Raw genomic sequence first — 12,981 nt, 5'->3', positions numbered from 1 at the left:
TGTTCAGAATCTGTGTTGATGAATCTTCAGCGACAGAATTATTCATGAGACCTGAATGAATCATCGGCCTGTCTGTTACAGATGCAGGAAGAAACTTATGATCACTGAAAATATTCACATTAAAGGAATCAAAAGCTACCGCTCTTCTAGTATATTATTTGAAGTTATAGATTTCGTAAAAGCAATTCCATCCAATTTAGCGACGTCATGTTTGGTGACAGGTTGATCCCAGTTAACTGGAGTTAACATTCAGTTGTTCATTCCCTGGTGGCCATAAGTTTTGAATGGGTCAGATGTACCGCTATCAAGCGGCTACATTCAGTGACTAGTGTGAATGAAGGGTCTGATAACCACACCATTGTTTTTACCATTTCAATAGTCACGTGAGTTTGTAATTATCGAGGAGAAACAATGCAGGTTTTTCAGGACTTTGTAAGGTATGACCGACAAAGTGCTTAAAAATTAAAGAAAACTAATCTTGTTTGGCAATCTAGTCGGATTTGTTGCATCAATAGCACTGAGTGGAGTTCCATTTAACATGAATTGTTTCAAATTCACCTGTGGGTATGCAAACAGAGTTTGAACGCTATTGCTTGAAGCAATCACTGCAGTTGTCATTGTTTTCTTGAAATTATCACATTAAAAAATTTAATTTTTAAATGATTATATGCAACTATTTGTTTATAAATATTTTCATATAAAACTAAACAGCCAGATACATAAGCTATTATGCTGTCAATCAAGTTGAAAGGTTACTAGAACAATATCCAATTTGATAATGTGAAGTGCCATATTTGCAACAAACTTCACCACACCTGAAAGGTGATCCCAATCGCATAGTGCACTTCCATCGGCTACGATTATCGATGCTGCAATAAATATCATAAGGTATTAAAAGATACTTACTCATAAATTCTTGTTTCGTGAAGCTTACTTGGAAGGAAATCAATTCTTCCTAATTAAAGTTTTCTAAATAAAAATTGAACCGACTAGAATTAAGGTATTGGACAATATCTTAGATCAAATTATAGGCTGAAGTAAGCTTAAAACTCAGAAGTATTTTAATTCATCATTCTACTTAGAATAAACTTAATCGACAGATGAATGAAAAGAGAAAAGAAACATATTTATCGACCCACCAACCCAATGGTTTTTCAGATTGAAATGAAAATCTTTTGTGATATATAGTGTGATCAACGGTCAAATAGAGATGGCGCCATACTTTACATATTACACATTATTACAATACAAGAGAACCATCTTGAATCAAGTATCCTTAGTTTTCTTCTAAATCAAGAGTATTGTACCACTGACTTGATCAAAGGAGTAACACATCATAGTGGTCAAAGGTATAACAAGGTGCAATTCATATTTAAACCTTCATAATTCATTTTCGTTAAAGAATAGGAAAATGAGAATTTGTATAAAATAAGATTATTAGTCCGTCTATAACATGCATGCTACAATATTATGTCTCAATTGTATTAAAAAATTCTATGAGACAAAATGAATGTTTGTAATACATATTTTGTTAAATATGTAATCAGATAAATATTTTTATTTACCACGATAAAAATAATAAGCTAATCTAAGCAAATGGTTGAAGATCTTTATGCTAAACATACAAACATTCAAAATTTGTCACCTGTTGTCGGCGCAGACTGAAGTGGTCAAAGGTACAGCACTCTCCCCCATAGATAATATATAATAATATTTGTAATATTAACTTTTATGGAAAAAGAGGGCGGGGGAATTTTTTTTTCTTGTATAGGGGGTATTAATCCAAAAAAGATTGGAAATCTCTGAAAAATTTAAGATCAATTGATTTGAGTGTGATTATGTAAATGTCTGCTGAATATTTTTTTATAAAAAAATATTCATAAAATAATTTTTGTTGCGACAAAATAAAAACACAAAAACTTGCAATTTAAATCTCTAAAAATACTGTAATCTGATGTTAAAACCATAATCCCATAAAAGGGAGTGTTATTTTAAGGCTATAAATCAGACGTGCTCATTGGCCGTTACAGTGTTTATAAAATTCTTTATGCCTGAAAGCATTTCCCATTAAAAGGGCATTTCAAAGTAATTCTTATCACCAACTTCAATTAACTTTTCAGAGAGAATGAGAAAAGAAAAATCAGACATTTCAAATATGAAATATTCATTCATCTTTCATTCAAATATCCAATTTTAGGATTTGTTACAGAAAAGAGGCAGCTCCAATTTTTCAAAATTTTCAGAAAACCAAACAAATATGTCAAATTTCTAAGTTGCTCTGAAAATATTTTTTTGATAAATTTCTTTTATTGTTCTCACATATTAGGGAAGTATTTTTACTCAAAAGTATATTTTACAGACGATGTAAAACATGTGCGATTGTTGGATCCCTTTTTTTTTTTTTTTTTTTTCTTCATGAAATGTTTATTCGTTCTAATTTATGAAAAAGATATTTAAAAAAAATTAATCAAGTAACGTAATATTTTATTTTAAGAAAGCTTCAAATTAAATACAGCATATATTTTGACTTTACAAACATTACATTTTTCAATCCTCACATTCCCCCTCAGTAACGTCTAACTCAACTAACGTCCATCTAAGAATCACGTATTATTTGATTACACTTTTTACGAGTTCCTTTACATATTTATATTTTGCAATCTTATGTGGTAGGGATTGGTAGTTTGCTTATTGGAAGTTGTTTAACAGTAAGGAGATAACAAAATGGAAGTTACTCTAGGAACTATCTCTATCTTGTAACAAACTAACGAGTTTCTTTCTTTCATTTTTGTCACAAGATATATTAGCTTGTACTTGATATTCTAACTTGTACAAGATATAGATATACTAACTTAAAATTCCTCCTAAGTGGAGCTACCTCCCTGTTGCAGAAAATCCTTAATTTTTGATTAATATAGTTTTTATGATGAATGTACTTTGTTTCAGGCATAATGCTTATAAACAGTTTGATCAAATAGATATATTTTAAAATTTAAATGTTATTTCTTTGCTAATACTATTTTATTTCAATTTTTAATTTGCTACCATTTTTGTTATTATTTTTCAACATTTTGTATTTGATTCTCATCTATAAATTCAAGATATAAATTTCTATCAATCGTTATAATTTGGTTAATTAGAAGTTAAAAAGAAGAGAAGAATAAGAAGTTTTTATGTCAGAATTTTTAGAAGAATACGAAGTTATTATTTCAAATGATGAAATTAGTTTGATTTTCCTCTCTCCTAAATGATGTGTTAATGAACATTTTGAAATTCTTATTACTTACGTTTTTCCTTTTGCACTATGAGTGAAATGTGCTTAACTAAATCCTTAAGTTTTATTGGTTTGTGCCGGTATTACGAAAATCGAAATTGTATTAACTAAGCATTGTTCACTTTTCTCTATTTATTATTCTTTTAAAATACCGAAAGTCTCTTTATATCGAGTTAATTAAGACTGAACCAAATTAGTAATACTAGAATAATCAATTTAACTAATACTAGTAAAATGTTTACTGGGAAATTATTTAGTACACATTATTTTTACACTTGGATTTAAAAAAATCTTTAATTAATGACAGCTACCTTAACAGAATCATTTTATCAGGGTTATTTTTTTAGTGTGATTAATCTCTTGTGAAGTTTAATTTTTCATTTTTTAAAAATAAAATATCCAATATAAAAAATTTGATTTATTTCTTTTCACCTTGCTCCGGACCTAGCTGGGAGTTACGGCCCTGATTACATAGTTAATTAACACTGTGATAAAAAATATGACTAATTTTGTAAATGAAAGGAATTTCCTTTAAGCTTATCTTCGTTCTGAAAAGGGCTTTTTCTTTAATTTTTTCCCAAAATTTCTAAAAATTTCAATTCATATTTGTTACTCTCTTAAGCACTTTTGTATATTACATTTCGCTATATTTATTACATTCAAATCGTTAAGTAAATTTAGTAATTTTTTTCTTTTTTACTTCTTTGGCATGTAATGTATAACAAGTAAAAAATGAATATATCCCTTTCTTTTAATAACCAAATAACTTTGTAATTACTTTGAAAATATTTAACATATTAGTGGATAATTATAATACATTCTTTACTTCTGCTTTTGTTACAAATTATTTGTCTTTTTTTGAGAGGGCATTTATTTTCGAATACAAACGGTAATGTATTGGATACAGTCTAGTTATAACTTCTCAAATTATTAAAGCTAAATATAAGAAAATTAAAAATTCATACAATTTCGCTCAAAATTATTTAATGTAATTTAACGCATCAAATTAATTTATAAATGGATCCCATTTTCAATATTTGCAGTCATTGCGATGTTTATACATGTTTATGACTGAAAAATTTTCCACAGGAAAATTACATGTGTTAATTTTAATTCAGATGTTTTAATTAACAGAAACTGTAAATAAATTGTTTTGTCAACTTATAAAAATGGATTAAATATCTGATACTGAAAGATGTTTTTCTTTTTCTGTCATAATAATTAATCTTCATAATGTTTTCATAAACAGCCAACTGCAAATTAAATAAAATGAAGTGAAACCACTTTATGTATTTAAAGTAACTAATAGCAAAAACTTTATTATTTGAATGGATAATTATTAAGAATAAGTCGTTTAGCTATTTTTTAACAAGTAAAAATATTTCTTTGAAAAATTTATTGATATATAATATAGTTTTACAACAAAGTTTCCAGTTGCACTAAAATTACTAATAATTATATTCTAGGGATTTATTTCATTTATTGTTATTCCTATTGCTTCTACCGTAGATTTAAAAAGATGATGGGGAATAAAAATCAAGGTGATGGCACTTATCTTTCCTGGTTTAACAAATAAATATATATGTACTCAAAGCTATATTTTTCATAAATAAAAAATAATTAATCTTAATAAAGACTCTCCCAAATGCAAATATTACATTTTACAAAAATTTTCTGAGCAGTCCCTCATACAATTAATGCTGTAAACAATTATTCAAATCTAAAAATTTATACATTTTTATAATCACTTGCACTCTGATTATATTTTTTTTAAAATTCTTGTAAATAATAATGTGACTAATAGCAAAATTTTTATTATTTGAATGGATAATTGTAAAGGATTAATCGTTTAAGTTATTTTTTAATTTGTTCTTCTCCAAAAGTGATTAAAGTAGTGGGTTCTGCAAACTAAATCAAACACAAGAGTGCAACTAATGAAGGTGGATTATTGCCATGAACAAATTAGGAATGCATAATTTTTAGTAAATTTCATACACAATATGGTAATGAATTCAAATAAATTAAAAATTGTATGAAAATCAAAATATAAGCGAAGTTGAAACATATATGGATGAGATTATGCAAAAGTGAATTTATATAACACCTATGTAATAAATTTTTTCATAAATCTAACTCTGAAATATTCTATAATTTTAAAGAGTCTGTTGTTTGAATGTTATAATTTTACATATGTATATATACAAACACAATGCACATTTAGAAACAATTTAGTTTTTATAATTTCTTTTACTTTTATCAGCACCTAGAGAATTATTTTTCTTTAAGTTATGGCACTGAAAAATCTAATATATAAAATTCTCGTGTCACAGTTTTCGTTGCCATACTCCTCCGAAACGGCTTGACCGATTTTGATGAAATTTTTTGTGCTTATCCGGTATCTATGAGAATCGGCCAACATCTATTTTTCATCCCCCTAAATGTTAGGGGTAGTCCATTATTAATTAAAAACTAACTTTCCCGCCAAAAAAATCTTCCATTTTTCCCAACGCCAACTTTTCCGCCAAAAAAATCTTCCATTTTCCCCATCGCCAAATAAGTAAGGCATCAGTTGTTTTTTTCTCCCAACAGTAATTAGGCTAGGGTTAACATTTTTCGACGGATTATTTCAAACGATTCTGTTTATTTTCTTAATGTTTTATGCATTTAAAATTAAACATTGTTAATTAATCCATGTTTCACATTCATTCTGAAGTACTTTTGAATTAAAATAACACAGAATAAAGGAAATTAAAAATGTCTAATCTGCATAGCGTTACCCCAACTGGCGTAGAAAAATTTACGCATTTGCGTTGACGTAACTGGCGAAGAAAATCCACGCATGCGCATTGTTCTGATTGTTGGCATGACAACCAACGGACGATTTAAATTATTTTTAGGTTAGTTGCATGCTTTTGTAAGTAAAATGTATTTATGTTAGTTATATATTTTTTGTATATGCTTACAGTTTTAAGTACATCGTTTTTTAAGTAGATTTTTTTAAACCTGTTTTCGACCGATTATTTTAAACGATTCATTTTATTTTCTTAGTGTTTGATGCATTTAAAATTAAACATTGTTAATGAATCGATCTGTTCATGAGGAATCTGAGAAATTTTTGTTGACAAATTCTTGAGATATTACATAAATTAAGAAAGATATTCTTTAGTGACCATAAAGTTTAAACGCTCAGTGACTCTATTATCAGTAATCATATTATTAAAAAAAATGCTTTGTTTCAGTAAAAAATATTATATTAATTGCAGATTAATCATTTACACTGTAATTTAAAGCATAATTTCTACGAGGGGTAACAGAAAATTAGAGAGATATATATCACGCTATAACTGAAGGCCTTTATAATATTATGAGTGAATTATATGACTATCAAAATTTGAAGTTTTAAAATATTTTGCTGAAGAATCTATTAAAGTTGGAATTGCGTAAAATGTTTAATGGTACGACCGGAGTTTTATCCCCTGCTTGGCGAAATTTTTAAAAATCGCAAACAACGGCCTTGCGAAATGTTCAAAAGCAAAGAAGCAGATGTTCAATTATAGTGCATAATAAAGATTGCCAGCTTTGGTGCGTTATCGCAACTTGGCGAAGAAGGGGGTTAAACTCCGGTTAAACCTATTTAATTATTAAAATTTAAACGAACATTAAGATTGGCGAACCGGCTGGTCGCCAAAGGCGGCTAGTTACCCTATATAAATAGTTTTAATAATCACTCATTTTTTACGTAATCTTGAAAAATCGTATTAAAAATTAATCTATCTATTTTTTAAATTCACTTAAAATTTTCACTAACAAAATGAAGACATTTTTTGTTAAACAGAAGAAATATTTATACAACTTTTGTAACATCATTTTAGGTTTATTTGTAAATAAAAATATTTTCATTAAAATTAGACTGGGAAAATACCATAAATTTTCATTTTTACTACAATTACAACCTTTTAGAAAGTTTTAATAGCAAGATTTTTCTTTTATTTCAGCTCAAATGTGTCCAACTTCTGGAATTAAAAGAATGGTATCAGAGTCTGGTGATCTTATACCTCTAAAACGTGAAAGATTTACTTTTAAAGGCTCTCATCTTGCTGTTTTGGAGAAGTATTATGAACAAGATCCGTATCCTGATACTCAAGTTAGGGAAATGATTGTTGAACAATGTAACAAAGCAGCAGAAAAATGTGGTAAATATATAATGTTCTTTATTGTGTGAAATAATAAATATAAATAGGAGTTAAAATGTAAAGATGGTCCCAGATGATATTCAAATGGATTTTCAGGGTTATACTTTACTTTAAGCTTTAATGCCCGACAAATCAAAAATCAGAATCAAACTAAATCAACTATACATATAACAACTTTTAATTAAATCACAGAAGAATTTTCTTTACTGATATTATAAAGACCTTATTTGATTCCTTCTAATCAAAACAAAAGCTGCCATAATAATGAGATGCATATTTTGATAACATTTAGAGCATTAAAAATTAAATATATAATAGAAATAATTGTGTTACCTACATTATTTTTCTGTAAACTCTTAATCTGTTTTCCTGAAACAATTTACATACCAAATTTCAGAAAATGAAACATTAAAACATGTAATTTAACATTAATTTTATTCATATAAAAAATAATTTAAAAATTCGTGCCATTTTTTTTTTTTTGTAACAGATGAATTAATTTTTTTTTAATTAAAAATGGTGCAAGAGCAACTAAAAGTGTTTTTTCTTAATTTAAAAATATATTCAGCAGAATAGATTATCTTTTGACATTACACTGCATTTTAAGGAATATGTGAAAGTAATTATACTATTTAAGTGTATGCAGGTGAAAAAAATGTCTTTGTAATTTATTTATTTAATGAAATCTAGCACACTATATTGTACATTAGGTCAGAGAAATTGTTTATTTACTATGCAATATTTGCGAAATATAATCCCGCAAATCTATTAATTTTATAAAATTAATATTGCTGTTCATAAATAGATGCCATTTGTGTTTTGTGACAATGATAGATATATAATTATGTAAAAATAATCAAGATTTTGTATTTCATTGTAGAAAAATCCTCCAAGGAATTTCGCAAGATGCAATACTAAAGTTTCGGACTATAGTCAATTTTAATTATAGTTCAAAGATAATTATCAAGGTCTTATACAATTCAAATTTCACAGTTTCAAAGAAAATTAAGATTTTATTTAATAACATATTACATTATCTTTTGATATAATATCTAAATTTTTATGCAGTTAATTTTTTCAACTTTAAATATTATAAAAAGAATAAAGTATTTACTTTATTCTTTTAGAATAAAGTAAATACTTTATAAAAGAATAAAGTAGTTTTGTATTAATTATACAAAAAATCAATATTAAATTAAGCCAATTTTTAAAAGAAATGCAAGAAAAACAAATTTGGTCTCGAAACTATTCATAATTATGACAAATTTTATTCAAACAAAGAAATTGCTTGTAGTATTTTATCATTTACTATTTATTTTAGAATGGCCCTTATCAGATCGAGATACTGTGACTTTGCCTGTAGTAAATAATTGGTTCAATAATAGAAGAAAGGACGCAAAGAAACAAATGAGGATGAAGCATGGTATAAATTAATTCTATCTAATCCCTTTTTTTAGATTTGAAAATTTTAATGTTACTAAATTCTATAAATCTGCTAGTTCTTAGCTTTTGGATGTCATATTTTTCACTTTACGTAAAAGAGAAATGTTTGACCACTATTAAAAAAAGTAACATTTTTATATCAATTATTTAAAAAAAATCATTTCAGATCTATTTAAAATCACATATACAGTAAGTTTTTCAACATTTCCCATTCTAATTTAATAAAAAAAAAAAAAAAAAAATTTCATCGCATAATGTAAGTATATTATAGTAGCACACTTAAACATATACCAAGGAGTTATGTTTTAATAACAATGTAGGAATAATGATGATATTAATTTTTAGTCTATTTTTAAAATTTTGAATAATACTTACAGTTCAAGATGAGGATTTGTTTTATAAGATGATAAAATAGAAAATAACTGTAGCGAGGTAAAATACAGCATGCCGATTCTTTTTAAAACTGTTACATTTTATTTATTTATTACATCTTGTGAGGAGCAACGCATAATAATTATGCGTTGCTCCTCACAAGAATAATCTGATTGATTAAATTCTTATGCATTTAAAAGTAATAATGGAAAAGGTTCTAAGACTTACCACTCTCTCCTCGTAGCATAATTTAAAAGGATAATATTAAGTATTTGTGTGAATACATAGAATTTTTCAGTGAATTTCAGTTTTACAGTTCTATAATCCAACTCTATTTTGTAAATAAAAGATCAATATAATTTACATAGTTTGTGAACCAATCTTTGTAAACATTTAGATTTATTTCTCTTCTCTTTAAAGAGATCACTTTTTATTCCCGACTTTGTCCAGTGAAGTAAATTATTTTTGTTTAATATATTTCAATTTATTTATTAGTCCATTTTACCTTTCATTATTTACGTATATGACTTTTAACTTCATAAAAATGTGATTTAAATAAAAATTTTATCAAATTTTTAGGCCTTAACAATATGAATGTCCACTCATCGTATCAAACATCATTTTCAACAACTATGCCAATTGGTAAATGGTCTCCAGGATCAATGTCATCTTCTTCGTCATCATTTAATTACCAAACACTTTCAAACGAAGTAACTGAAAGTGACAGCTCATCAACGTCTGAACGAATTATAGACAGTGATATTACTTTAAAGAATGATGTGCAAGAACAAGAATCTTGTGATATAAAGCATATTTTATAGTATCCAGTTTTCAGGTTTGTAGTATATTTTATGTTCATATAATGATGTGAATTACAAATGAACTTAAGTTTCCATCTTCAAATCATATTCCACTTCTCATTTCATCATATCTCATAATCTAGATATTTGGGGTGCAATACATTTTGCTATGTCCTCGTTCTATGCATACATTAATCCATGGTGAATATCAGTAAAGGATATCGCGATCTATTCAATGGACAAATGCAGTGTATCACAAAATTACTACAGAGTTCACCTTGTTCACTTATATAAATAAGGAATCAAATATTTTTAAAGACAATAGGAAATAAAATTTGTGTTACATTTATAATTAAATAGATTCTCTGTACAAATCTCAAAAAATGACAAGTAAGAAATAGACTTATTAGTATTTAAATTATTTTGATATAAACTGAAAATTTTCAAATAAAATTTGAATTTGTTTCAGCAGTTTAGCTGGTATTCTAAAGAAATACCAAGTAAAACAGGCTTTTACATTCTTTACACATAAAACTTTTACTTTCAGCATTTGCATTATTCATATTTAAAATTTTACTTCAGCAAAAATGGTATGTAAACGTTTTTTAATTGATTTCTTAAAGAAATCATTTACTGTAAAAAATATTTTTCATACGGAGGATGTTAAGAATTCAGTTAACCACGTGGTCTTCCTGGGCGGAGCTAGCTGCCAATCATGTAAATATCACGTGGTCTCCCTGTTGATGTTAGTACACTTTTTTTCCGGTAGAAGGGAACTTGACTCCCGTTCTAGGGGGAGTCTGATCTCGGCTCTCTCTCTCTCTCCAAGAAATTTTATGTGTAGTTCTCTAGGCCTATTACACTATGGCGTAATCATGTGCCTTTTGTTCTTGATGTTACCAATAAACCACATAAAAGATAACATGTGTCTTCAAGTCATTTCACCCAGATCACAATCTTCACTATCAAATAAATTATTGTGTAATCATGAAAAGCAACAGTAATTTTTACAGAGGACATTTTGCATGCCAAGATATCATTACATGTATTACTCAGAAATATAAGCTATATGTGCATAAAAATAGTAGATGACTCATATAGTATGAAATGTATGAAAAAATATTTCAAACCAAATCTTTAAGATTTTATTTCTGCAAAATACCCAAAATCTCTTTCATCAAATTGGAAAATGAAGGTACTGGAGAGGGCCACGATTAAAAAGTATTTATTGCAATGGTGAGACAACAAGTTTCCCAATTTTAGAAATGACGAAGACACTCGCTCTTAAAGACTGTCTTACAAAGATTGGACGCTGAACACTGACTCGCGAATTCCATTCTTCGCCCGCACTGTGCATGATTCATGTTAAAAACTTGCTGTTTTAAACATGTTTTAGACATTCCACAATTCTTGATCAATGCAATGGTGAGAATGCGTTTTTTCTTAAAACGAAGGTCTCCTTCTCTTTCTTCTCCTTCATTCCTCTTCCTCCTTTCTTCTTCATATTTTATCCAGTTATAAACATTAAAAAAATAACTTAAGACAATATGCTACAATGCTCTTGAATAGCATAAGGTGAATAGAGTAAGAATACAAAATATCATGAGCACTACCATATGAAAGTACAAGACTTACAATTTTAGGTCAGAACTTTAAACATTCAATGATTAAGAATTAGCCATTATTGTCATGATTACTTTGTGCAGATAGTTTGTGTTTTGTTTTATGGAGTAGGTAAATTAAATTTAAAAGCAGAAATTTAAAAAAAAAACATTTTTTATGGAATAATTTGAGTAAAAATCCTTTTTTAAAATATATTTGAATATCAAATTGCCTTCTGTGGTATTTCAGAATAAATTACAGCAAGAAAGGTTGAAGGAGGATTGATTAATGCAGATTTGTTTTTAAATGATGCTAAAAATATAACCGTTGTAAACAGAAAATGACAAGCGAAAGAAACAACTCCATCATATTAAAGTAATGTGTAGTAAACTTCCCTATATATATATATATATATATATTTGTTAAATTATCAAATAACACTAAATACATAAACAAAATAACGTTTCCCTCTCATTCGTTTTTGAAATGATGAGAATATACTTTGGAATAATGCAGAATATTGCACAAAATAGCTAAAAGCAGATCTTTCAAATTAATTCCATAGAAAATAGTTTAATTTTACAAACACAATCTATGTCATAATATGTGATATTTCATGAATTAATGGCATTTCATTTTTTTCAGGTGCTGCAATGTAATGGATTTTCACTTTCTGAATATTTTATGGATAGAAGAAAACACATAATTATAAAGAGAAAATGCCACCTATTGAATATATATATATATTCTATGATGTTTTATCAACATCTGATTAATTTCTTCTATACTATATAATGGTTCTCATGGACACATGATCTTTAATAACAATTCTTGTGATAGCGTTTTATGAATACAAACCCAGTGATGTATGTAAAAAGAAAAACAAATGTGAAAATATGTTTTTACTTAAAAATATATGCATCTTGTGAATATTCATGTAAAATCAAACTTCAAGTTTAACTTCAGTTCACACAATCAAAATCTGTTTCATTTTTAGAAACTCTAATTAAAGACTAATATTAAAGTTTTATATCAAACTGTTGAGTGGATTTATTTATTGACCCTATTTGTACAGATCAATGTCATCAATCGTAAACTAGACTGTTCAGTATTAAAACATATTTCAGATTTAAAATCTCAAATGATTAAAATATGTGCCAATCTATTGTTTTAACATTTAGAGAAGCAAGGGACACAGTTTAAATATAAAAATGCTTAATAAAAATTAACAAGAAAATCGAGATTATAAATTAAATTATTTCAGTCTTGTAAAAGTGACAAAACAGTAACAACTGAT

The 12,981-nt window shown here is 27.1% G+C and overlaps 1 protein-coding gene across 1 annotated transcript in view; it reads left to right on the top strand.

Moving 5' to 3' along the window:
- Positions 1 to 12,921, top strand: part of LOC129958299 (homeobox-containing protein 1-like) — a 64,794-nt gene extending 51,873 nt beyond the window's left edge. Inside the window, exons 3-6 of the mRNA XM_056070689.1 lie at positions 7,270 to 7,467; positions 8,789 to 8,890; positions 9,862 to 10,117; positions 12,330 to 12,921. Of these exons, the coding sequence (XP_055926664.1) occupies positions 7,270 to 7,467; positions 8,789 to 8,890; positions 9,862 to 10,103 (542 nt within the window). The 3' untranslated portion in view covers positions 10,104 to 10,117; positions 12,330 to 12,921. The remainder of the gene's footprint in view (positions 1 to 7,269; positions 7,468 to 8,788; positions 8,891 to 9,861; positions 10,118 to 12,329) is intronic.
- The last annotated feature ends 60 nt before the right edge of the window (positions 12,922 to 12,981 follow it).

Source organism: Argiope bruennichi, chromosome X1 (assembly GCF_947563725.1).
Source record: "Argiope bruennichi chromosome X1, qqArgBrue1.1, whole genome shotgun sequence".
Taxonomy (NCBI): domain Eukaryota; kingdom Metazoa; phylum Arthropoda; class Arachnida; order Araneae; family Araneidae; genus Argiope; species Argiope bruennichi.
Note: the sequence above shows the minus strand (reverse complement) of the source record. Positions and strands in the feature narration are given on the sequence as shown.